The following is a 25614-nucleotide window of genomic DNA, read 5'->3' as shown; positions in this document are numbered from 1 at the left end:
AGGTGCCCAGAGCACTTCCGACATTACAGACTTGGTCTGAGAGTACATCTTCAGTGTTTGAAAGACAGTCATTTTACTTGGGGAAAAAAATGAGTGAACCTGTGTGGCTCATTCGTTTTTTTTTTTTTTTTTCCACAGTCGAATCAAGAGTTAATTTCTGGAGAATCGACTCAATGAGCACATGATTTTCAGGAACCACTCGCACGCGTCGTGTGGAGGAAGTCCACTCTTCGACCACGGCCTCTGCATCTGCCCTGAACCGCGTCACAGCCGCCGTCTCGCGCCCCTCCTGCTCGCGCTTTCATTCGCCTCGTTCCCTCCGCCTCTCTTTCCCGCCGTTGGCACAGCACGCGCCTCCGGCTCCCCGCGCCACACGGAGCCCGCGCCCCTCGCGGAGCGCCCCCTGGCGGAAGGGTCCTGGGAGGGGGAGGGGCCTCGCGACGAGCTCTGACGAGCGTTTTAGAAAACGAAACTCAGAAATTTCCCTGGGATTTCCGTGCGAAGCACGACGTAGTTCGGACGAGTGAGCGCACACGAACACACACACACCGCGTCGAGAGAATCCGTGTGTTTCTGTTCACTTTTCTGTGACAGTTCGACACAGCGCCGGAGCTGCTTTAACTTCTGCTGGCCGTTCTCTATCTACTCATATATATAAATTGCATTTTAAAATAATTACGTATCGGCGGTGTGTTTTGTCGCAGTACACGGTGCTGCGACAGACAGAGCGAGACGGGCGAAGCGGTTTCTATTTCTGCGTGACAGTGCGTGCGTGCGCGCGCGCGCCCGCGTTAGCGCGCGTGTATTGATTATTATTTGTGCGGTTTTGACAGGATCGGCAGAGTGTGTCGCGAGCCGCAGGCCGAAGGAGTCCTTCTCACTCGCAGCAGGTGGGTCTGCACTTCGTTGTCTCCTTATTAATAACGATCTTTACTATTCCGATGCCTTCGGCCAAGGGAAATTACCACGTTCCGTGGTTTTCACACCTGTTTTCACACTCATTTCAACCTAGTGTCAATCTAGTGCAGCGTGGGGTTAGAATCCATTACCTACTGGTTGCAGATTTTTTTTTTTTCTTAAACTGGCGAGTTTTGTAAAATGTGATTGTTTTGTAGTCATGTTCATGGTGCTACACTATGTATGTGTGAGGTGCTACTGCCTAAATGTTTTGATTTTTGATCAGAGTTCAGTCTTTTTGCTGTATGAATGACCTGTACAGGAATGGCGGTGCAGCGGACCCTCTTCATTCCTTGGCTGATCGAACAGATTGACAGTGGACGTTTTCCCGGGGTGAACTGGACCAACGAGGAAAAGACTAAGTTCTGTATTCCATGGAAACACGGTCTGAGACAGGACTCTTCCAGCTACGATGTTCTCATTTTCAAGGTGAGCGTGAGAAGCCGAAGCAAATTAAGACCTTTCGGCTGCACCGCAAGACATATGGAACAAAGGCAACATTGTACCACGTGATTTATAAACTTCAGTCCACTAGTTCTCTGCCCAGAGTCCACTTAAATAACTCAGGGTTTATTGGCCACACACCTGGTACTCGTTTCCACCCCAGTTGCGACTGACACTTCCGGGGTTGGGGGTCTAGAACCCTTTATTTACATAATTGTATGCTTAAAATACTTTAAAACAATTGTTTAACCTTGGGGGGGGCGCGGGGGCGCGGGGGCGCGGTGGGTTGGACCACAGTCCTGCTCTCCAGTGGGTCTGGGGTTCGAATCCCACTTGGGGTGCCTTGTGGCGGACTGGTGTCCCGTCCTGGGTGTGTCCCCTCCCCCTCCGGCCTTACGCCCTGTGTTACCGGGTTAGGCTCCGTGACCCCGTATGGGACAAGCGGCTCTGAAAATTGTGTGTGTTTAACCTCCCCTGTATCATAGATGGGTGAATAAGAAGTTCCCTTTTTTTTGGTTTGCATATTTTCACCATGTTGTTGTGGATTTCCACTGAGTGCTCCTGTTTCCTCCCACAGTCCAAAGACATGATATTGGTGATTTATAATTGGTTATTAACATACTGGAGTGGTTATCAATAATGAGATCTATGAGAGATCTGGGCCAAGTTTGCACATACTGCTCATGTTGGTGTGGGTTTAAATTTACATATATTTTCATACATTTACTAATTTAGCACACGTCTTTGTCCAAAGCGATGTAGAAAGATTACTTTGTGGTATTTAGCTGACACCTTCATTCAAGGTGATTTATAGTGTTAAATACAGTGCTGTACTGTGAACTCCGTGTAATCATTCACGCATTCAAAGATGTGTTTTGTCAGCATCCTGTATTATCTCCACTCGTCTTGTCCTCACGCTTTGCAAAGGCCTGGGCTGTGAAGAGTGGCCTGTACGTGGAGGGTGAGATGCCTGCTGACCCCTCTATGTGGAAGAGGAACTTCCGGAGTGCACTCAGAGCCAAAGGTTTCAAGCTGGTCGTGGACAACAGGAATGATGCTGCGAACCCTCACAAGGTTTTTTTGCTGCCTAATGGAGAGGGTCAGCAGGGCGCAGAACGAGCCCGGCGGCGGTCCAGAAGAGAAGTGAGGGAGGACGTCAGTGTTAGCAGCACCGGGACCATAGGTATGGAACGTGTGTGCTGACCGTTATACGCACTGTGGTGAAAAATATGTTACGTTTACATTACTTACATTTATTCATTTAGCTGAAACTTTTCTCCAAAGCGACTTGCAATCTTAAGGTTACAGTTATTATATGTTGGGAGGAAAATGCTTCGGGGTAAGGAAACACTGGCACAATGAACACATAAACACCCACACGCATAATGCTTCAATAACACACTTTTTCTCTTTCCATTGACCTGTCTCTCCACTGCGATTAGGGTCCCAGGAACTTAATGGGTACCAAAGTCCAACTGATCTCCAGGTAATAAGATTATTTCTATGTTTTACCAATCCTGATAAATAGAGAGATCCTTTTTCTGGTACTGTCAATGTAAAATTTTTTTTTTTTTTTGTGTTTTTTGTTAGCATCCTTCGGTAGACTTCGTACAACAGAACCCAACTTTTCAAGGTAAATATAGTTATTCTAATTTGATATAATATTGTGTCTACTGATAAGGGGGTGCGGTGGCGCAGTGGGTTGGATCACAGTCCTGCTCTCCGGTGGGTCTGGGGTTCGAGTCCCGCTTGGGGTGCCTTGCGACGGACTGGCGTCCCATCCTGGGTGTGCCTCCTCCCCCTTCGGCCTTACGCCCTGTGTTACCGGGTTGGCTCCGGTTCCCCGCGACCCCGTATGGGACAAGCGGTTCTGAAAGTGTGTGTGTGTGTGTGTGTGTGTGTGTGTGTGTGTGTATGTGTATGTATTGTTTCTACTGCTGTTCTGGATTCTAGCAGCTCTCACCTGGAAGTTAATACAACAAAGGTCCACTGACAGTTTTATTTGTTAGTTTCATAACTAATCATTGATAGGACTTTAATGCAAATTTTAATTAATCTAGTCCAGTTATTCTTAACTTGGGGTCCATAGGCCCCTTGGGGGTCTGTGGTGAGCTTCAGGGCATCTATGAAGCACAGGATTGTTTTGGAAAGAACGCTAACTAAAGAGAAGGTAAAAGCAAAATAAAAATCTAACTCTAATATTACTCTCTATGACACAATTCTATGTGAAAGTAATCAAGTTGCAGTGCAATAAATAGAATTTCTACGAGGGATCCTGAACTTTTTCAGATTCTTGAAGGGCTCCGTGGCCTCTCAGCGGGTTAAAAACCTCTAATATGGAGATGGGGTCTCCACCACATTATGAGGCAGCTTCAGGAGGTCGCTATGAGTCGAATCGGACTTAACAGAATTTACCCCACCCTGCCTTTAAGCATGACACCTGTCTCATTTTGATGAACTGTCTCATTCTCGATGATCATCTTCCATCTCTTTCCAGTGCAGCCATTTCTTCCTTCCGTCCTGTCGACTCCACAGCACTACTCTGCAGTAGACGTGTCACCTCATTTGGCTCCTGAGCCAGGAATAGATCAAGATCCATTAAATGCACTTCTGGGGTTGACTATTGGTGATGTCAATCAAGGTAAACCTGAAATGAAATAAGAATCTGAAGAAATACAGGGGGTGGACAAAATAACAGAAACACAACATGGGAAGGATTTTAACTTGAAGTGGCAATCCTAAGTAGAATCACAGCTGTGAACTGGAGTTGTACTAAGTTGTTTGCCAATTAGCAATGTGTGTGTCAACTATGAAAGAGGTCTAACAGTGAGCACTTTCATATGTGAGTTTTCAAAGCAATATGAGGCAAATAAGAGTTGCAAAGAGGCCACATAGTTGGTTCCTGAACTGCAGGTGGGTCGGTCGCAAAAACTGCAAAATTATTTAATCTATCAAGAGGAGCAGTGTCAAAAATAATGACAGCTGCATCAGCCAGTAATAACAGTGGTTGCAAGTTGAAACTCACAGACAGGGACACAGACACACACTTCATAAGATGGACACTTCAAAGTAGTTGCTAAATGCCCCAAAAATCCAACGTCAAAAATAACCACAAAATGGCATCAGCACCTCTGTGAACTGGTCTAAACAAAACCTGTACATCATGAGATGCACAAAGCTGCAATTTATGGCGGTTGTTTATGGTGTTGTGTCCGACACAAACGGAAAGAAACATAATGTGGTCTACAGAGCACAAAACCTGCGCCTCTGAGAAATGGAAAAATAATGGCGTCTGAGTCATGTTTCATCCAATTTCCTACATCTGACAGCTGTCGTAAGTGCAGGTCGATGTACAGTATGTCGCATACTATATGCTGTAAGTCGAGGACTACCTGAACAAATATCCTACCTACAGTACCTTTAGTTTATTTTCATGTAAAATTTCTTCTTATTATTCTAGAAACACAAGTGCCGGTTGTACTGGAGATGTATCACGCAGATGGTGCTGCAGGCATGGATGCTGAAATGCATCAACTTGCCGAGTTAAAGGAGAAGATGAATGAGACCATGGTGGACAATGTCCTGAGTAAGTGCAAACAGGCAGATAGAAGGATGGGCAAAGAGTGGGAGAGGGACTGGGGTTGTTTGGAAATGGTCTTAATTATAACAGTACATATTTGGGTAGATAACAGAATAAATAATAGAAAGGGTGGAGATGTGAAGGACAAGTTGGATGTAGTGGTAGCAGGACGGGATACATAGTGAGAGGTGGACTGAGGATTGGATACTGTGGTCATTAATGCTTCAGAGGAAACTTTTGTCCTGATCTCTTGTTATGTCTTCCTTCTCGCTTTGCTCTGTCTCTCCCAGGTACTAATTTTAGGGTGTCTGTCTACTACAGAGGAGTGAAGGTTCGGGAACAGCTGGTGGAGAGCAGTGCGGGGTTCAGGGTGGTATTCAGGTAATAATGAAAATGCCTTAAGCATGTGGAGGTGTGAAAAGCCATTGAATGATCCTTCAGCTTTATCTCCAAAGGTTTCTGCTTTAGTGGTTTCACACCTTATAACAAAGGGTGATGATTGTCAGCTTTTGATACAAAGCTGTATTTTTTGGTTACAGTTAATTATACGTGAGACAATGAGCATACCAACCAACTTCTGTAACTAGACAAATCTAGACTGAGATAACAAACAACACATAGAAGATTGCAGTGTCATTATTTATTCAGCAAAAAATAGATTCCATCAAGGTGTTGGAAGGGCCAAGTCAAAGTCCAAAACCTCAACCCCACCAAGATGCTGTGGTGGTACCATTAAAGAACTGTGCATAAACAAATCATGGGGTGAACTTAGTTTTTTACACATGGCTTCTGCATGTTGCCTTATTTTTTGTCAGGTTTAGTGGTTAGAGCTGCTGCTTTTGGATTCAATGGTTGCTGGTTCAAATCCCACCTTCTGCTGTGGTACTCTTGATCAAGGTGCTTACCCTGAATTGCTCCAGTAAAATTACTCAGCTGTATAAATGGGTAAATAATAAGGATGTTAACACTGTAAGGTTTCTTTGGCGAAAAGTATCAGCTAAATGAATCAATGTAATGTTCAATAAATAATGACGCGGTGGAATATTTTTTAATATTTTTTTGGAATTGTGACCCCTGCATCTTCATTGTCAGTTGTTTTGAGAAGCTGCTTTTTGTGTGAACGCTGTATAATGGTACAGCTGTCATAAGGTAATTACTTTTATTACTACCCTACCTTGTGCCCTGTGCTTCCAGGATAGACTCCAGACCACCTGAACCCAGTAGTAGGCATCCAGTTATCACTGATGGATGGAAATAATTAGAAAGAAGCTGATTAATTTTAATAATTAAGTGACACCGGTTGCTGCACTTGTATGCTGGTGAAACCCCTGTGATAAATGCTCTTCACGCCCTGTTGGTCTGTCACCTCACTAGATCGGAGCAGGTTCAGCCCTTTACCCCGCCCGCCCAGTATGACCCCACTCTGACACTTGTCAGATTGCCTGGTCTGGATCAAGTCAACATCGTTGACCAGATGCAGGCCCAGCTGACTGGACGCATCTTGGACAAGCTGGGGGATGGGCTGGAAGTGCGGGTGGAAGGCTCTGTGATCTACGGGCTGCGCCGGGGCGACACACACATCTACTGGAGCCTGTGCAAGCATGAGAGGAGCGACACGCCCCGGGAGGTTGGCAAATACGGGGACCAGCTGTACAAGCTGAAGGACTTTGTTGCAGGTGAGGGGATCTGGTGTCTGCATCACTTTGGGCGTTGACTTTGCCAGCTGTTCTGCTCTTTAGAGTTAACATTTGGGGTTAAAAGACTAGTGTGTGGTAACAAGGGTTCCCCTGGAGTTTGGAGAGAGGATGTTTACAAAATCAGCACATGATCAGTGCCTGATTAATCCTCCAGGAAAACTAACACACAGCAGTGCAGCACGACATGTAAAAACAAGGTGCAGTTATTCTTCATTTGTTATATTGTCTGGTTATAACGAGGAGCAAGATAGAAGGTAGGATAGAAAGTCCCCCCTAAAGTGCCTCTTTATGCCCCATAGTTGAAGAATCTGGTGGCTGAGGAAGCTCATGGTGACCACCTTGTGAAAGGGGTCTGCTGAGACATTGTCCAGAATAGAGACTAGCAGCAGAAAGACAAGCCAATCTGTGCACAAGTCAAAGAAAAGCAGAAGTCCTTCTGTTCTTCTTAGCAGTGTCAACCAGACTACACTGTCCAGGATTATGTGATGAAGGTGGACCTTTTCAGACTGACACTCAGTCCTCTCTGCCCCCCAGGCCTCGTGGAGTTCATTAAGCAAGGAAAAGGTGAAGCACCTTCATTTTCTCTCTTCTTCTGCCTGGGTGAAAAATGGCCAGATCAACGACCCTGGGAGAAGAAACTTATCATGGTTGAGGTAAGAGAGACAGTGACGAGGCCACAGTGTCCGGCACTTGTCCTTCTTCCAACCCTTGGACTCCTTCTCAGAGCTATTTCATGCAGCCACTCTCTTTTTCCTGCCCGGTATAGAGAACACATGCTTTGCAGGAATTGCAGGCCACACACACACACACACACACACACACACACACACACACACACACACACACACACACACACTGCTGTCTCTGTCCTTCTTGTAAAGCATTGCCTGTCCTTACAGGTGGTCCTTAGTTCCCTGGAAGCCTTGAAGATGATTGCAGTGGATGGTGGCGCCTCCTCTCTGCGGTCAGTGGAATTGCAGCTATCTGACCCTCCCAGCTTAGTGGACACTTTGATGGAATGGATGGACACCTACTGAGGGGCAAATGGGACGGCGAGGCTCTTCTCTGCCTCCGGGGTTCCAGTTATTTAAAGTGTGATGTAAATGGCCACAAAAGGCCCTTTTAATTGTGCAACATGATATTTCCTTGATATTCTGTCTGCTCAGAGAGTAGTGTATTAGCTACTAGAGCAGGAATTGTAGTAATAATAGGTCTAATAGGTTCTACCATACTCAGGAAGTGTGTTCGTGTTCTGGAACATGCCGAGGTCCTGGCCAGTATTCCAAGCAGCATGGCAAGTGCTTTCCTTTCGTACGTTTTTATCCTCCAGTGCCCTCAAGCAGCAACATCTGTGTGCCGTGAGATGAACAGATGCTGAAACATATTTGCACATTTGGTCCCGTTCCTTGTGTGGGGTTAATTACCCAGCAGTTATCCTTACACTTTCCAAACATAAACATTTCAACATGTTTACAGTAGATTCAGACCAGGAATCACCAGGTTTTGGGTTCTTAATTTTTTTTTTTAAAGTTTAATTAGAATTTTAAAATTAATTTAACTGATCAGACTTTTAAGATAATTAGTAAAATTAGTCTTCAGAAAAGATCCATTTTTACTAAAGTGCTGTAAGATTTTCAAATTTTGCAAAATTGATGCAGCTGTAAATTTTCTATTAAATGCAAGATTTTTTTTCTGTGCCTATCCAGACATTTGTGTCCATCTCATTTTAAAACCAAGTGTAATATGAGAGCAAGGGCAATTTGTAAGCATTACTTTAGGGCAGCAGCAGGTAGGGAAATGTTTAGTTAAATGGCCCCTGGTTCGAATTGCACTGCTGGTCTTGTGCCCCTAATCATTATGTAATATCTTTAGTGAAAATACTCTGTTGTATTAGTGGGTAAATCATTATAAAGTTGATTACCTAGTGCTGTAAGTCACCTTTGAGGAAGACATCAGCTAAATAACAGCAAATGATCACGTGAGACATGCAGTTAATTGCAGTTTACCGAGAATAATCTGTAAATCTGTCTCGTTGCATCAGTGGGAGGAACAGCTTTAAATAAAACTCAGGCACTTACAGGTAGGATATGATGACAACTTGAGCCTTTATTGATATGTTTATGACCAACAAGAGTGTGCAGCGAACCTCACCACGGCTCTGCCACGTTAAGCATTTCTAATCAATTTATTGTGTAAAAGTATTTCACTAATTTTATCTGAGTAATTTTTGAGGTAAATCCAGTCTAAGTTGTCCAGGATTTTCTTAATATGGTTTCCTAAGTGCTCGTTGGAGCGTCGCCCCAATTTTCCTTTACTCAGGTGCTCCATCTAGAAGACACCTATTGGTTTCCACCCTCACTTGTCTTCTTCTTCGCTGTCCTCTTCGGACTGCCTGTCTTCTGCCAGCGCCTCCTGTTTCGGCAGTTCCAACGGTGCTAACTTCCCTTCGGGAGTCACAGCCATGGGTTCGTTGATCTGGTCTCTGCAAGACAGACACACGGATGAGGTTAAGTTAGCACACTGGAGAATGGTGACGTGACCACTGTGATTACCGCTGTGGACAGCCAGTTGTGGTCATACCAACCGCTCCTTGTGAGACGTGGACTTCCTGGAGCACACAGACACACGCAGTCCCGTCAACGCATTGTGGAACATGCACACGCACATCACTGGGGCAACGGGGCAAAAAGAAGGCATTATCCCCAGTGTGTGTGTGTGTGTGTGTGTGTGTGTGTGTGTGTGTGTGTGTGTGTGTGTGTGTGTGTGTGTGTGTGTGTGTGGACTCACCGCGACAGTCTGTTGATCATACTGATGAGCTTTTGCGCTTCCTCCTCCTTCTCTTCCTCTGTCATACCCTCCATGGGGTCGGGATGGTCCTCCTCCACGCGCCCCGTCACCGGGTTGATCCGTGCCTTGGCCTGCTTGTACTCCTCTGTGTCCGAGTTGGAGTCGCTCGAGTACTCGCCTTGGGGGTTCGAACCCTTCCCTCTTCCCCTGAGCAGCCCCCGCGCAGCCAGCAGGCCGGCCGCGTTGCCGTAGCCCGTGTACTTGACGAACCTGCTCACTGCGAGAGACACCGAGAGATCACCGTGCGCACGTGAACGGGAGGGGTGGGGGGCAGCGGTGATCGAAGCCTCCTCTGTGTGGCTGTTGTTTGGTGTTTACCGTTCTCCTTGCAGAGCACAAAGAGCAGCTCCGCCGCGCAGTCCTTCACGTCCGTGTCTACGTGGGTCATGAGCCGCACCAGCCGGCTTTTCACCGAGTCCCCCTGCTCGGGCCTGACGGACACGTCCCGCAGCGGGGGCAGGATCTGAGAGAGGGCATGTGGTCACCACCGTTCAGTGCTGGAACCGCACCAGCGACTTGACTTCATACAGTCCGACATTCTATGCATATCTACATGTACGTGAAACGTCCACAATCCAAAAGTCCACACGTTCTCCGTTTTGGCTTCCGTGTGGAGGAACGAACCCCCTCCGTACCTCAGAGCTGCTGAATCCTTCTCGATGCTGCAGAAGAGTCTGAAACGCATCTCATTTGCAAGCTCCTCAACACACTATCGTCACACCATCTGTCATGATCACCTCCGTATTTACTGTCAGTGCTACGTGCAGCTACTGGTAGAATGTGGTACTTTACACACTCTCTGTGCTTCAGAAGTCCATGTCTGTATCTAAAGCTAATGAATAAAAGAAAATGGAGGGAGAGGTGGAGTTACCTGCCGTCGCAGGTAATGCCGCGTCTGTCTGTGGACCCGGCAGCTCTCTGTGAGCAGGTTCAGGACGGGTGTGAGCCTCTCTTTGAGCTTCTCAGTCTAGGTGATGAGAACCTGCTGTTATTAACCTGGATTACTTCTTTTTATGGATCGTCACATCCATGTGTTGCCCCTCCCAGTTTACTTCACCTTGTTCAGCTGCTTCTCCATGAAGAGCATGAGGGCATGGACACAGTCCATGTTGAAGCCCTCCCATTCCAGTGAGCCCCCTGACAAGGGCACCGACAGCAGCACGTCCAGACACTCGAGGGGGAGGGCGGACAGCAGGTTCACGGCGTGACTGGGGGAGGAGACAGATGGGACAGAAAGAGTTATTGAAGGTGAGATATAGGCAGTTAAATGTGATGAATATAATTACAGGACACAGAGTCGTCCTTTTGCTTCCTCCCACCTCTGTAGCTCCTCTGTACTCTCATCTCTCTCGCAGGACAGTAAGAGGCTGTGGCGCAGCACAGCCGCAAGGTGGCGGTAGAGAGCAGCACTTTCCTAAGAAGTGAAAAGACACTCAATAACACTGAAAACTGATTTCTTGTAACACATTTGCAAGCTCATCTCTTTCTTGCACCTTTTTTCTGTCATTTTATTTACTCTTTATTATTTATTTCTCTTCTGTTTTACTGAAATTTTCAATGCTGACTTTTACTGAAAATTAATTTCCTTATTCTTGTAAATTATAGACCTTTAAAAGTGCTAGATGAGAAAAAGGTTATAATTGTGCAGTTATTCACTCTGCAGACTTCATTGTGGCACAAAGACATAACAGAATAACATCTTCGCTTGATCAGCGAATGCATGAGTTTCAAGCCGATGGCGTAAAGCTTCTCTCACATCATCGGGCTGCTGCCTGCGATTGCTGTATGTGACGTTGAACAGGATCTTGAGAATTTCAGTGGCGCACTGTGACAGTTCTGTGGAGACTGGGGGACCTGAGGGATCCGGTACAGCCTCATGGAAGTTCTTCCACTGTGGCGATAAACACTTTTCCAAGGCAGTGGTCAGCAGGGACACTCCCCCTTCCTGAGAATCAAAAGGTATGGGATGAATAAAATAGGGGCTGTGAATGTGATATATATATATATATATATATATATATACACACACACACACACAGAGTAAGATCACCTTTTGCAGCTGAACTCTCAGTTCTGGTCTCAGTGCTGTCAGGAGGAAAAGGAGCCGCAGTTCATAAAATTGTCCACTGGGAGGTGCTGCAGCCCGAGTGCCCTGTTCCAGCTTGTCTAACAAACCTGGTAGAAGACTGATGGCAAAGAAAATAGAAAAGAGGGAAAACACAACTATTTCAGTTTGTGGTGTGTCACAGGAAACTGCTCCACAAGATACGAATACTGAATGTGGTTGTTTCTAAAACACTCAGCCATTTTCAATAAACATTTATCCTTGGCAGGGTCCTGGTGAACTGTTGCCTATCCTGGCAGCATTGGGTAAAAGATGTGGTAGGGCGGTACACCCTGGACAGGATGGCAGTCCATGACAGGGTAACCGGAAACCTACGCAGACATGGGGCAAACATGCAAACTACACACAGATTGAGCAAAGAGTCAATCAACTGTCTCTCACACCACCCAGGTGCTTTAAGGGAGCAGCACTACTTGCTGCACCTTGGTGTTGTTCAGTTCTAAAACAATAAACTTTTTAAAGCGCAGAGAAAATGATAGAAATACATAATACTTTAATATTAAGGAAAGCATCCTTTGGATTTCTGAAAACATAAACCAATTAGGATGTAGAAAATATTGTGAGAGAAGACTCATCAGACCATATTATCATTTTCTGCTGCTCAGGGGTTGCATGGGGTTTCTGAATTGCAGCCCTGACCTTAATTCCAGCTTTATGAAGCTCACAGTGTACAGTTTTGTTGAGATGGGGCCACTTAGGTGCTCACTGAATTATGTTTACTTTTATTTATTGAGGAGACGCTTTTCTTCAAAGCAACTTCCAACAAACTCTATGTAGTGTTATGAGCCCACACACCTTATTCACCAAGGTGACTTACTCTGCTAGATACACTACTTACACTGGGTCACTAACCCATAAGAATTCAGTGGTAATTTTTGAGGCTGTGTGTTTGTGGCATTTAGCACCTATCCTGTGAAGTATCTGTCTATCCTTGTCTTTGACTTGGGACCACTGTTACTCTTTCCTGGTCATATCTACCACCACAACCGTGTACCACCAACTATCAGTAGTGAATAAGTTATAATACCTTGTGGACTGTTGTCCTTAATCAATTAACTATTTTTAAAAAAAATTTGATTAAATTGATCTAATGTTATTGGCACAACACCTTTAATATGCCGAAAAGGTGCGTATATATACTTTTCCAAGAGTTAAAACTATGTTTAAGCTTCTGACACAAGTAATAATTCAGAACATTTAGTACTTGAGTAGTTTTTTAATGTGACACTTTTTACTGGAGCTCAAGAAAAATATTAAATCAGCACTTTTGCCTTTGAGTAACTTTCCTGAAGTGATGCTATTACTTCCGTACCGTTTTTGTCTTATTTACCTACCTCTGCTCGGAAACAGTTACGTCTCCGACATGCAGTTACCTGAAAAACACAGTTTTCGCTCTAAAACACTTATCTCCTCCTTTTCCTCCTGTTTCCTGTTGCTCGGTTTCTTTTCTCAGTACCACAGTACCTCAGTGCACTGGCTCTCTCCTGCGCCCAACTACTGTTGTAGACAATGTTGCACAAAGTCTTCATGGCCTCCTTCCTCCACACTTCTCCTTCCTCCTTGTCTTCCTCGTCGTCACCCTTCGCTCTGCTGTCTCTCTTTCCTCTGACGAGGCACTCGTGCGTGTTTCTTCTCGTATGTGCACCAGCGGAAATGTGGTATGTTTCTTGGGTATATGTGTCTGTGTTGATGTTAGATTCACTCTGCTGGTCGCCTGGTTGCTGGGACCGAGTCTCACTGTTCACATTAGACTCATGACTCTGGGTGTGACATCCAGCATGGGGTTTGACCCCATCAGTGTGTGTGTTCAAGCTGGGCTCATCATCTGTCCCTGTGGAGAGGCCAGTGGTACCGTCTCCACAGCTGGGATTCATGCTGCTGTCTTCCTCGTCCATCACAGAGAGTGCATTGATGCCCCCCAGCCTGGCCAGCGTGAGCAGGGCCGTATCGGTGAGTAGGGACCCCAAGGCTTGCCAATCACGGGACAAGATGCGTAGGGTGCGAAGGCATACCTTAAGCACCTGAGGTTGCCACTGACTCCTGACGTACCGGATCAGGGCAGCTGCCAATTTCTGGAAGAAGATGAGGAGCAAACAGTCGTAAATGGACAGAGTCGCATACAGGGACAGAGGGATCGGAAAATGTGAAAAGACCAGAGGACCATTTACCCTGATACATTTAGCTGACGCTTTTCTCCAAAGCAACCTGCAGTGCTATAAGCTATTTAGCCCGGTGCTGCAGGAACTGATTAGTCCTCTTGGGTCTGATATCAAAAATTTCTAAATATATGCTGGCTCCTCATTTTATATACATAACTGAGACCAGAAGTCTGTTCATAGCTCGACTGATCATAACTACACTAACTTTTAGCATGAAGTTGCAATCACTAAATGCTGAATATTCTGAAATACCTTCATTAATTAATGGGTTAGATCCTTTAAAAACCTAACATAAAGCTATAATACATAAACAAACACTGTAATATTTTCATGCCTTATCAATAAACGCTTGTGGGATGTACGTAGAAGCGGCGGGAATGAAGGCGGCCCTGCGCTCCTATTAAGTCTCTATGCTGCCTCTCTATGTGCCTTTTGCTGCCACCAAGTGGCGACATGGGGAAGCGCAGCACATTATTGCCCTGCAAGTGACAGAAACTGTAGAAAATAGAGAGAAGCTGTGTTACCTGTCTGAGAATGAGCTCAGGGGTCTCGCTGCCATCGGAGTCGAGGTCCGAGTCAGAGCTGGGGACATAATCTCTTACTTTATTACGCCTAAACTGAAAGGGAAACAGGAAAGTTCCGGGAGGTCAGGCGGGGACAATTACACATTGCATTTTGCTGCCATCTAGCGGTGACACGGGGCAAAGGCTATTTTTTTGTTTTTTTGTTTTCTTTTTTCTTTTTTCTTTTTTTTTTTTACATTTTTGGCAGAAATATGAGTTAATGCGCATCATGCTTATCAGGAGTCCTAAAAGGAACCCTGTCCTTTCCACAGCAGTCAAATCAACTCTGTATCAATACAAATTTCCACTGCAAATACTTAATATTCACTCGGTCCAACTCGCACTGTAAAATATGAATAACTGGACTTTTATTTACAGAGTTCATTAATCTTTTTGTATCTCTGGCTCAGAACACCATGTCGATTGTCATATTAGCATTTTTGAATTTAGCTTAGTGTATTAGTTTAGTTATGTGTATTGTGCTTCCTGAATTATCACGTGCGCTCTGTAAGTCACCCGTAGTCTGCAGCAGCATTAGGACATTAGTGGCACCACATTAGCCTTGTTGTGTAAAATGCAGTAAGACTTGCTGACAAGGTGAACGAACGGTAACTAAGAGAGACTCACTTGTCCACCGACGGACTCTGCAACCACATGATGTCATTACCACTGGAGTGTTTTACTACACTATGATTATGTTATACAGTATAGTGTGTGAATAGTTACCTCCTCCAGTTCACGTTGCTGCAGTCAAAGAAATTATAGGGATGGGGAAGAAATAAAAGAGCATGTAACTTGTAAGTCAGTGTCACAAAGGAAGAGTTTCAGTTACAGTAGAGGGTACTCTTGGGTAAATCATGTGCCCGGGAGACAGAAGTAGAGCATAGTAAGCGAGAGTGGATGAGCAAGCTTTACGCTAATTGTTTAATTAATCCGCACCCTAAACCCCTGGCAGGGTGAGAACGGCGGATCAGGGGCAACCGATACAGCAGAAGCAGTAATCGCAGCGATGCGGGGAGCGGGGGTGGGGCGCAAGCAGAATGTGGAGCATCTCGGGTTTAAGCGCGGTAAAGACTATCCGTTCCAGACCGAGCACGTGCTGCAAGCGCGCGAGGCCGAACAGTTCTGCGGTGCTGCGGCTGCGCGCAGGGCCCTGATTCTAGTGGGACGGTGAATGAAAATACCGAAGGAATACGTTGAAATTCGAATATACGGGAAAAAGTCTCCTGTTATTTCCGCCTCACCTTTCTCTTCTCCCTTTCTTCCACATTGAAGAAAAAGCAGAGCGCATGCTGTCCGAAAGAGAGGATCGAGAAAGAGATCAGCGGAGACGGGCGTGAGCGCGGTGCCCCGCGTCCGTGTGCGTTACGGTTACGTTAGCGGGCGCCGCGCAACGCAGCGCACGCTCAGGCAGGGTCAGGGAGAAGGGAGTCCGGTACCTCATCGTTATACTTCTGGAGCTCTGCCAGAAAGACCTCCTGGTCCTCCTCTGCAATGCTTTGAATAATCCTCTCCAAATCCGGCTCCATCATGTCCGTTCACTTCACAAGCAAAACAACAATATTTCACTGAACACGCGCCACATCTCACGTGCCCTTGGCAACCTTGGATAACCGCTTTTGCTTCTCGCTCCATCGTAAAAATACAGCTCTCTAATTATAGGTGTGAGTTAAACATACAAATACATCCAGGCAGTCACCGCGGTGAAAAGCATCGACTACTGAACCGCTGCTTACGATGATGATCGTTCGGACGTCGCAAAGGACGCACAGATTTATCTGTGAGCCAAAGCAGTGCCCTCCTGCTCTTTACCTCCTCCTTTTCAGCACCGCTTCTCAGCCGTCTCTTCTGCCCTTACCTTGTTTTCCCCCGCTTTGGATGAACTGGAAGTCTATTTTATAAATTGTATGTAATTCTTGTGCTTTTCCCTCTTCGGATTTCCTTTGCGTTTGTCCTCACTTGTGCCGCTGTCTCATGCTGCTCCAGTCCCTCGGGCTGATTCGCTCTGTCTGTCTAGTGTAATCCTACATTGCAACTCACCTGTTGTTATAATCCTATCCTCTCGCTCCCTTTTCCGTCCACCTCCTCGCTGCCCCACCGTCCCACATCTCGTCTTGCGCCATCTGGCACTAAACAAAGAACTAAGTAACATTTACTTGAATACTACAAATGATTATATTCAGCTTTTATGTCTTTTTCATGATGATTTATAATATATACCAGCCATCGTCAACACGGTGGAAGGTCGGGGGGGGGGGGGGGGGGGGGGTGTACACCCAGGACGGGACGCCAGTCCCTCGCAAGGCACCCCAGACATAGCTTGAACCCCGACCTGCCACACCATCACACCCCCCCCATAATATATACACACACACACACACACACATTTTCAGAACCACTTGTCCCATACAGGGTCGCGGGGAACCGGAGCCAAACCGGTAACACAGGGCGTAAGGCCAGAGGGGGAGGGGACACACCCAGGACGGGACGCCAGTCCGCCGCAAGGCACCCCAAGCGGGACTCGAACCCCAGACCCACCGGAGAGCAGGACTGTGATCCAACCCACTGCGCCACCGCACCCCCCGTAATATATACATTTATGATAAATGCATATTTTCACATGACTTTACTGTGGATTATTTCTATCATCCAGGACAAAACCAGGAGATTTCCTTCCTTTGCATTACTGCCCTATTTCCCCTCTTTAATCATCCAAGTGGGGGATACATGCTGTTATTTTTCATTTATGGCAACTTTACTGATTTATTATGAGTAAGGAAGTCCTGTGAGCTGTCAGTACAAACCAGGTACTTACATTTATTCACTTAGCCCACACTTTTCTCCAAAGCAACTTACAACAAACACTATGTAGTGTTACTAGCCCACACACCTTATTCACCAAGGTGACTTACACTGCTAGATACACTACTTACACTGGGTCACGCATCCATACATCAGCACAACACACACATTCTCTCTCTGAGACTCACACACTCTGGGGGAACCTGAACAGCATGTCTTTGGACTGTGGGAGGAAACCAGAGCACCCAGAGGAAACCCACACAGACACAGGGAGAACATGCAAACTCCACACAGACTGCATGGGGATCGAACCCACATTCTCTCACACCATGGAAACACTGTGAGACAGCAGCACTACTCGGTGTACCATCATGCCACCCTGATAGAACACGCATTTGATATTTTATCATTATTTCTCTGTTCTGTGAAATAGCACTTTGTTGCGTCTCCTGCCGGCAATACGAGGCACGTCTCCATTCCGAACAATTTTGACAGAATGTCATTAATTTCAATTTGGATGATAAAATCCGGCCCGTTCAGTGAGAAAGCCTCTGAGGAACGGAAAAGAGGAAGAGTTTCCTCCATCTACCGGAAATCTGATGCCGTCTTTGTCACACACAGGCTTCCAGACAGCCTCCCCTGGGGAACAGTCCGGAACCTTAAGCAGCATTACTACAAGGAAATAGAGCATGAGTCACGACCTCGTGCCGTATGTCACTGGCGCTTTAGATCAGCTGACCTCTATTTTAGGATATTAATAAAAAGCACAACTCGGTATAAAATACTGAGGACTTTGCTCTGCAGGACTTTGCACATGTACGACTTCCATGTTTACGTTGCTCGCTGCACGCTTTATACATGTATATAACCTCGTTTCTTGGAGTTTTGCACTAATAGTAATTTTAGTAATTTCTGACCTTGCACTAATAGTAATTTTTGTAAATTAGTGATTTACGCCCTCTGTTCTCCTTGTGTTTTTCTTTCCTTATGTCCTTATAATTTATGTCATAGGCTGCTGAGAGGATTCACAGAGTAAGAATCTCATTGCACGGTGTAACAAACTGTTTACTGTACACATGACAATAAACTCTTGAATCTTGAAAATGCAGAATGAAAGAAAAGGAGGCAGAATACATGAGTAATTCTCCAGGGTTACGCCAGATGTCCCCAGCAGACAGGCTACGAAGTGCAGTCGTGTCTCCCTGTATACTCTCTCGCTGTTAGAATACTTTATAACTTTGACCCTGTACGTCTTTGGGGACGCATGTCAACCCCTTCCAGCTGCCACCTTCTGTTACCTTGCATTTACATGTATTCATTTAGGTGGGTCTGGGGTTCGAGTCCCGCTTGGGGTGCCTTGCGATGGACAGGCGTCCCGTCCGTTGTATAGAAAATACAGTGTGTTCATTACATTAGTAGAAAAAGAGACTTGGATGCAGATGTGTGATTCTTAAGTGCGGTTAGTTTACCGTATTGTGGGTGGCTCCCTGGGTTCGGATGGGGCGAAGAAGGACGCTCAGGTAGTGTTCGTGATGAACGTTTTATTAGAACACCGGCACACAGGGAAATAATGCTCTTGTTCCAAGGACCCTGTTTCCTCAAGAATCTATGCGCCTTCCCAGCCTGTCTATCACCCCCAAGCTTTTTCTTCACACACCCAGAAACACAGCCACCCCTTCACACTCACCGGAATTCCCCCCAGTGGTTGAACTCTATTTACAATTTACCCAGAATCCAACTATTTACAATAGACCCGTTTCCCGCCCAAACTCTTGGTAATGCGGATCGTTACAATATGAACCAATGTTCATCACACGAGTAGCTGCAATAAAACTTCATCCAAATACTGACAATTCCTAGTCACAGTCCTAATAATTTTTTTCCCAGACATTTACATTACATTACATGAGTAGGTGCATGAAGGTTTATCTGTTGTTCAACAGTTATTATCTCAAAGTTACAGTGCATGAACATTTACAAATTACATGAACTTAACAGATGATGAGAGAAGTGAGTCTGGAACAGGTGAGTTTTAAGGCCCTTTTTAAATGCGGACAGAGATTCAGCAGTTCCGAGTGAGAGGGGGAAGTCGTTCCACCACAACGGATCCAGAACCGAGAACCTTCGCGCTTTTGGACCTTCTGTATGTCGGACCACCGACTGGGTAGAGGTGGAGGAGCGTAGCAGGTCGGTCGGGGTGCAGCGGACGATCGGGTCTTGTAGATATAAGTGTGTGGCCTTGCAGAGCATAAGTGTGTACGAGTCACTATCTGAGCAAACAAGGACATTTCCTAACAGGATACTGGCACTTGTACCCAGTGGGCAACCTAAAAGAAGGAAAGTTAAAAAAAAAAGAAAAAAAAAAGAAAAAAAAGCTTGACACAAGCTGGCGTGAAGTGGCAACAAATAACAGGATGCCTGTCTCAGATGTGGCTGGAAAAAGGTTTCGCTTCAATTCCCGTAGCAAACACAACACACACACACACACACACACACACACACACACACACACACACACACACACACACACACACACACACACACACACACACACACACACCGACTAATAGCATCAGTGAGAAAACACTTCATTCCCATTGGGTATCAGGGCCGTCAGCTCTTTTACCTTTGCACATTATATAAGTATAAAAAGAAATGACACACGGAAAGAAACGAGGAACAGAGTAAATAATGTTAACACAAGTCAGTAGTTACCGTGGGCTGCTGGTACTGCTGTGGTTACAACTGCAGCCTTTGGACCCAAAGGTCAGAGGTTTGAATCCCACCTCCTCTTTTAGTACCCTTAAGCACTTTATTTATCCTAAACTGTTTCAGTAAAAAAAGTTACCCAGCTGTATAAATGGGTAAATAATCGTAAATTCCTCAACATTGTAAGTTGCTTCGGAGAAAGTATCAGTTAAATGAATAAATGGGTAAATAATTATTAAGTCGCATTTGGAAAGAAATGCCAGCTAAACGACTGAATGTAAACACAAAAAAAAAAAAAACAGAAAATGTACTTATTAAAAAGACAGTATATGCGCCAAGTCTGTTCAGGTGTTGTTTTCAGAACCGTTAAAAAAATGCTGCTCCTGTTCCGCAAAAAGGAAGATCTGTGAAAGATCTGGTTAATGTGGCCATAATTAAATGCTTGGGATTCATACGTGAAAACTACTGGCTTCATATGCAGCTGCTCAGAGTTCGACAGACTTCGAGTGCGTGTCTCCGATAAACCGGATGAGTAATAAAGTGTGTATCGTGTTCAGTATCTGGGCAGCTCTTTGTATAGTAATGGCCTTGGGTACGAGTTGGGAAAGAAAACAAGTATGATGCAGCACTTCTGTTACAGATCTGACCACCGCAACACACAGCATCACACAGCATCACACAGCATCACACAGCCAGCATTGCCTGGTGCGGAAAGGTAATAACCAGACCCCAGAATGTTGAAAGAAAATCCTGCACTAGTTTGAATGAATCCCACAACCCCAAATATAACATTTTTAACAGCTGCAACAAATTATTTCATAGAAACCATTTATGGGAACCCGCACACTGATGGAAACACTGTAAGAAGCTTATACAGATGGGACATGATACTGCTTAACGCAAAGAGGGTAATAATGATGGGTGACACAGCACAGTGAGTAGTGCTGCTGTCTCACATCACCTGGGTGGTGTGAGAGGTTGTGGGTTTGATCCCTGCTCAGTCTGTGTAGAGTTTGCATGTTCTTCTCATGTCTGTCGGGGGGGGTCCTCTGGGTGCTCTGGTTTCCTCCCACACTCCAAAGATATGCTGTTCAGGTTCACCCATAGTGTGTGTGACAGAGAGAGTGTGTTCCACTGATGTATGGATGAGTGACTCAGTGTAAGTAGTGTATCTAGCAGTATGAGTTTTCAGGTGCTCTGGTTTCCTCCCACACTCCAAAGATATGCTGTTCAGGTTTCCCCCATAGTGTGTGTGACAGAGAGTGTGTGTTCCACTGATGTATGGATGAGTGACTCAGTGTAAGTAGTGTATCTAGCAGTATGAGTTTTCAGGTGCTCTGGTTTCCTCCCACACTCCAAAGACTTGCTGTTCAGGTTCACCCATAGTGTGTGTGACAGAGAGTGTGTGTTCCACTGATGTATGGATGAGTGACTCAGTGTAAGTAGTGTATCTAGCAGTATGAGTTTTCAGGTGCTCTGGTTTCCTCCCACACTCCAAAGACTTGGTGTTCAGGTTCACCCATAGTGTGTGTGACAGAGAGAGTGTGTTCCACTGATGTATGGATGAGTGACTCAGTGTAAGTAGTGTATCTAGCAGTATGAGTTTTCAGGTGCTCTGGTTTCCTCCCACACTCCAAAGACATGCTGTTCAGGTTCACCCATAGTGTGTGTGACAGAGAGAGTGTGTTCCACTGATGTATGGATGAGTGACTCTGTAAGTAGTGTATCTAGCAGTGTAAGTCACCACAGTGAATAAGGTGTGTGGGCTGATAACACTATCATAGAGTTCATCGGTAGTTGCTTTGGGGAAAAGTGTCTGATAAATAAATGTAACTTTCAGAAGGACCCTTTTCTGGGAAGTGTTTTACAGAGAATATCACATAAAATTAAATCAAGATTCCTTTTCCCCGTTGTCCAACCTGCGACCGATAATGACGATGAAGCGCTGGTATAACTTCCCACGCCGACAGCGGACGCTCGTCATATGCGAAGTTAAGCGACCCTCCGAATGTTCGGGCCACGGATATGTCGCACGTGTGCGCATGTGTGCAGGCACACACGTGTGTGTGTATGTGTGTGTGTGTGTGTGTGTGTGTGTGCGGCGACTGAGTGCGTTATTGTGACCGAAAACAACTCCAGATGTTTCTTGCAGGAAAAGTGCACAATGGGCCCAAGGAGGAAACCGAGAGAGCTGGGGAGAGGGGGTGAGGTCCCGTCGTGAGAAAATATCCCACCGAACAATCATGTCTTCGTATCACACTCTCATATTTCCCTGGACAGACAGTCCTAGCGTGTGTTTTGCTGATCCCGTGAGTACGGTCATCCTGCTCACCTGTGCACGGGAGTCCTTTCTAGGGGCATCTCCTGGGGGGAGCGGGGGGGCTCTCAGCGCTATGACACACAGAGGGAGAAATTTAGAAATACACAGGTGGGTGGTGGGGGGGGGGGGGGGGGGTGCGATGGGAAAAGTGTGCGGCGCGGCAGACAAGCGGGAGAGATGGAGAAGTTATTTTGAGCCGATATTTCCTGCAGGTGATGGAAGTGAAACAATCGCTGCAGGAAAGACAAAGGGAGCGCGGAGGGAGGGATGAGGGCCACTGGGAAGTGACGAGTGATGTCAGCGGCGAAGGGGAAGGTGGCGGGTGGCGTAAGAGCGCTAAGCACGGTGCGGCGACGTGATTTACGGCGTATGAGTCGGTGGTACAGGAGGCGAAAGGTGAGCACAGTGACGAGACGGTGCCACTGGTGCGCGAATGAAGGTGTGCGTGCAGTAGGCGGAACTCCTGTGTAACAATAATGATGCTGTGCTGCTCGTGGCATCACAGATGGGGGGGGGGGGGGGGGGGGGGGGCACAGGAAAAGAATGGAGAGAGCGACTGCGACTCACACCTCCCTCTCGCCCCTCTTCTTATAAAGGCACCGGGCGCCACGGAGGTCCGAAGCAGCAGCTCGGAGACGAGAGAGAATGAAAGAGAGGAGGAGGCGACACTCAGTCTGAGGATTTAATCTCACAAAATCAGAGCAATTTCATACAGGGTGAGTTCACATATTAAGGAGAGATCTACCGCATTTTTCTACCAATTACTGTTAGTACACAATAATTGCACATGTAGCTGTGTGTATAGGCAAGGAATGTACTGAATTTTATTTCTGTTCATTTATGTTTTTCTGCAGAGCTATTTACCATGCTTTACCCATTTAGCTCACACCTTATTATTTACCCATTTATACAGCTGGATAATTTCACTTGAGCAACTGTAGGGTAAGGACCTCACTCAAGGGTACAACAGCTGGAGGTGGGATTCAAACCAGCAATCTTCAGGTTTAAAGGCAGCAGCTCTAACTGCTACACTACCAGCTGCCCCAGGAGGGGGGGGGGGGGGGGCAGGATTGTGTTCAAAATAGAGAGATATGTAATTTTTTTAAAGCAAGGGAGGTGCGGTGGCACAGCGGGTTTGGCTGGGTCCTGCTCTCTGGCGGGTCTGGGGTTCGAGTCCCGCTTGGGGTGCCTTGTGATGGACTGGCGTCCCATCCTGGGTGTGTCCCCTCCCCCTCCAGCCTTACGTCCTGCGTTGCCCGGTTAGGCTCCGGCTCACCGCAACCCTGCTTGGGACAAGTGTGTGTAATTTTTTTTATTGGTGCTGAAGGGCACTACAACAGTAGGCGCAAATCAAACCCACAACCTTCAGGTTCAAAGGTAGCAGCTCTACCCATTATGTTACCTAGTGGCCCCATTTCTACCTTATTCACTCGTGCCTAAACTATTAGCTCTAGCCATATTGTTATTAAGTCAGTGATAATATTTTAATCCTTCTGTAATTGACCCCCCCCCCCAGCCCCACAGGGCACACCCACATGTACCCAGCAGGCATGACCGTTGTGCTGGCGCTCAGCGTGATGCTGCAGCTGCTGGTGCTGCCTGGAGCCGTCGGCATACCTGCGAGACCTCCCCCGTTCAGGTGAGTGTGCCACGCACACACGGTCACCATAGCAACACACCGCTCGCAGAAACGCAGTGTTGACACGCACATGAACACAGGTGCGGCACAAACCTTTTACTTCTTCTTCTCGCTTGTGATGTCTGTCCTGAACATGCCACCTTACTGTTTTTACATAATTTATATGCGAGCATGATTTTTTTTAACACGCGATTAATAACCGTTTTGTCACCAACAGGGCACTTCGGACTTTGCCGGACGCACCGGAGAGGGGCACGCGGCCAAAGCCGGAAGTGAGAAGGTCAGCGGACACGGAGGGCGCGCGCAGAGCAGGCGTCGAGTCCGTCCAGCCGACACACCTGCGGGACAGCGAGGAACAAACGCGCAGGTACTTCGCACACCCCTCGGCGCTCTTCTGCAGCATTTCCCTAATATTACGGACACGGATCGAGCAGCGGGATCGTGTTCCAAAGCCGTCCGCTGTAGGGTCTTCGTGAAACGCCTCCTTTGTTCCTCGGATGTATCATCATATGCCCAGATGTGACACAACCCTGTTCCTGTCCTGTGACAATTAGCCACTGTGCTGCTGCCTTTAAGTAACAGGGTATAAAAACTGATCTTGTGAGGCACATGACTTAAGAGCTTTACGCTGCTGGGCTAAGAAAATGAACAAAAATGAATAATATGACTATTATTATATGAAAAATAACATATAATCAAGTTTTTCTATCACTTATGTCACACTGCCACTGAAAAGCTCCCTTTTCGTAACACAAAGTTTCATTACATATTGCATATGTAACATATACTCATATCGGAGTTTGTAACATGTTCACACCATGTAACATGTCATGTAACACATCAGGTACATATAATGTATGTCTAACGCAACAGAACCCGTACATATACTAACTTATTCTTCGTACCATATTACGTAGGGTATGTGAAACATGGTAATATAGTATTTATTGTAACAAATCCTGCGGCTCTACGCTCTGCGACACTAAGAGGACTCCGTTTGCGTTTCAGGTTCCTCGGCCGTGCGAAGCGGGCGCCCCAGCAGGGCTGCGTCCTCGGAACCTGCCAGATACACAACCTGGCCAACACGCTCTATCAAATAGGCAAGGGCACCGGCAAGGACGAGTCGCACAGGGCCAGCGACCCTCACGGCTACGGCAGATGAGGGGTGGCGTGGCAGCGGAGGGGGGGGGGGGGGGCATCACAGCGCACAAGTGTACTACAGACACACGTTTATTTAAAGTATTTATTTTAAGGCTGAAGAACAACTGTTGCACACCGGTGGTGTAACGAGACGAGAGGTCGGGTATCGGGTGGGCAAAAATATTATCGGTATTACTCGATGGAGCCATACACTAATATTGGGGGGGGGTTCATTAGACCTATATGAAAAGTGCCTGCTACATGAATACATGTAAATGTATCAGCTTTTCCTCGCTTTCAGATTTTGTGTGTGTGTGTGTGTGTGTGTGTGTGTGTGTGTGTGTGTGAGGGGGGGCCTCAGTCAGTCATGTATCTGCATAAGGAATGTGCAGCGTGTACATATTTCACCTGTGTTGTATACCAATGTTATTTTGTATATAGAGATGTCCCATGTGTGGCTACTGGAATTAAAGGTATTTTAAATAATAAAAATACTCATTCACATCTCGTGTGTCATTTCTGTTGCCACACACGCGTCGACATCGGATGGAGCAGCACCAAAAAAGCGGCTGCTGGGTACTTGTTGCACCGACCTGCCAGCAGGAGGGAGCAAAAATATTACAAAATGAATT

The 25614-nt window shown here is 46.3% G+C and overlaps 3 protein-coding genes and 1 long non-coding RNA gene across 4 annotated transcripts; 2 read left to right on the top strand and 2 right to left on the bottom strand.

Moving 5' to 3' along the window:
* Positions 1-285: 285 nt before the first annotated feature.
* On the top strand, positions 286-8227 carry irf3 (interferon regulatory factor 3). Its single transcript, XM_018736906.2, has 12 exons — positions 286-523; positions 834-890; positions 1220-1386; positions 2329-2584; positions 2844-2887; positions 2992-3034; positions 3899-4042; positions 4862-4987; positions 5272-5362; positions 6356-6657; positions 7213-7331; positions 7578-8227. Exons 3-12 carry the CDS (start codon positions 1222-1224, stop codon positions 7713-7715), a joined length of 1428 nt encoding a protein of 475 aa, XP_018592422.1. The 5' UTR covers positions 286-523; positions 834-890; positions 1220-1221; the 3' UTR covers positions 7716-8227.
* A 537-nt stretch (positions 8228-8764) lies between these two features.
* LOC108925126 (synembryn-A-like) lies at positions 8765-16454 on the bottom strand. Its single transcript, XM_018736887.2, has 12 exons — positions 16231-16454; positions 15812-15913; positions 14334-14426; positions 13115-13722; positions 11576-11711; positions 11282-11470; positions 10845-10939; positions 10583-10733; positions 10397-10492; positions 9844-9988; positions 9466-9742; positions 8765-9160 (listed from the first exon to the last, which is right to left on the bottom strand). The coding sequence occupies exons 2-12, from the start codon at positions 15902-15904 to the stop codon at positions 9034-9036; spliced, it is 2010 nt and encodes a 669-aa protein (XP_018592403.1). The 5' UTR covers positions 15905-15913; positions 16231-16454; the 3' UTR covers positions 8765-9033.
* LOC108925127 (protein ADM2-like) lies at positions 13561-25536 on the top strand. The gene is made up of 5 exons (XM_018736889.2): positions 13561-13600; positions 22800-22919; positions 23720-23842; positions 24060-24209; positions 24851-25536. The coding sequence occupies exons 3-5, from the start codon at positions 23739-23741 to the stop codon at positions 25002-25004; spliced, it is 408 nt and encodes a 135-aa protein (XP_018592405.1). The 5' UTR covers positions 13561-13600; positions 22800-22919; positions 23720-23738; the 3' UTR covers positions 25005-25536.
* On the bottom strand, positions 19261-22851 carry LOC108925128 (uncharacterized). The gene is made up of 3 exons (XR_001965382.2): positions 22773-22851; positions 22216-22274; positions 19261-19501 (listed from the first exon to the last, which is right to left on the bottom strand). It is a non-coding gene; the product is annotated as an uncharacterized LOC108925128 (long non-coding RNA).
* Positions 25537-25614: the final 78 nt, after the last annotated feature.

This window comes from Scleropages formosus, chromosome 20 (assembly GCF_900964775.1).
Source record: "Scleropages formosus chromosome 20, fSclFor1.1, whole genome shotgun sequence".
NCBI lineage: Eukaryota > Metazoa > Chordata > Actinopteri > Osteoglossiformes > Osteoglossidae > Scleropages > Scleropages formosus.
This window is presented reverse-complemented; position numbering and strand designations above follow the sequence as displayed.

Coding starts and splice junctions, on each gene's coding strand:
- LOC108925126 (XM_018736887.2), bottom strand. CDS start 15,904: ATGATGGAGCCGGATTTGGAGAGGATTATTCAAAGCATTGCAGAGGAG. Junction 11,712..13,114: donor GAGAGAGCCAGTGCACTGAG/GTACTGTGGTAC, acceptor CTTTGCCATCAG/TCTTCTACCAGGTTTGTTAG. Junction 10,734..10,844: donor AGTACAGAGGAGCTACAGAG/GTGGGAGGAAGC, acceptor CTCCTCCCCCAG/TCACGCCGTGAACCTGCTGT.
- LOC108925127 (XM_018736889.2), top strand. CDS start 23,739: ATGTACCCAGCAGGCATGACCGTTGTGCTGGCGCTCAGCGTGATGCTG. Junction 23,843..24,059: donor GCGAGACCTCCCCCGTTCAG/GTGAGTGTGCCA, acceptor TGTCACCAACAG/GGCACTTCGGACTTTGCCGG. Junction 24,210..24,850: donor AGCGAGGAACAAACGCGCAG/GTACTTCGCACA, acceptor TTTGCGTTTCAG/GTTCCTCGGCCGTGCGAAGC.
- irf3 (XM_018736906.2), top strand. CDS start 1,222: ATGGCGGTGCAGCGGACCCTCTTCATTCCTTGGCTGATCGAACAGATT. Junction 1,387..2,328: donor ACGATGTTCTCATTTTCAAG/GTGAGCGTGAGA, acceptor CGCTTTGCAAAG/GCCTGGGCTGTGAAGAGTGG. Junction 6,658..7,212: donor GCTGAAGGACTTTGTTGCAG/GTGAGGGGATCT, acceptor TCTGCCCCCCAG/GCCTCGTGGAGTTCATTAAG.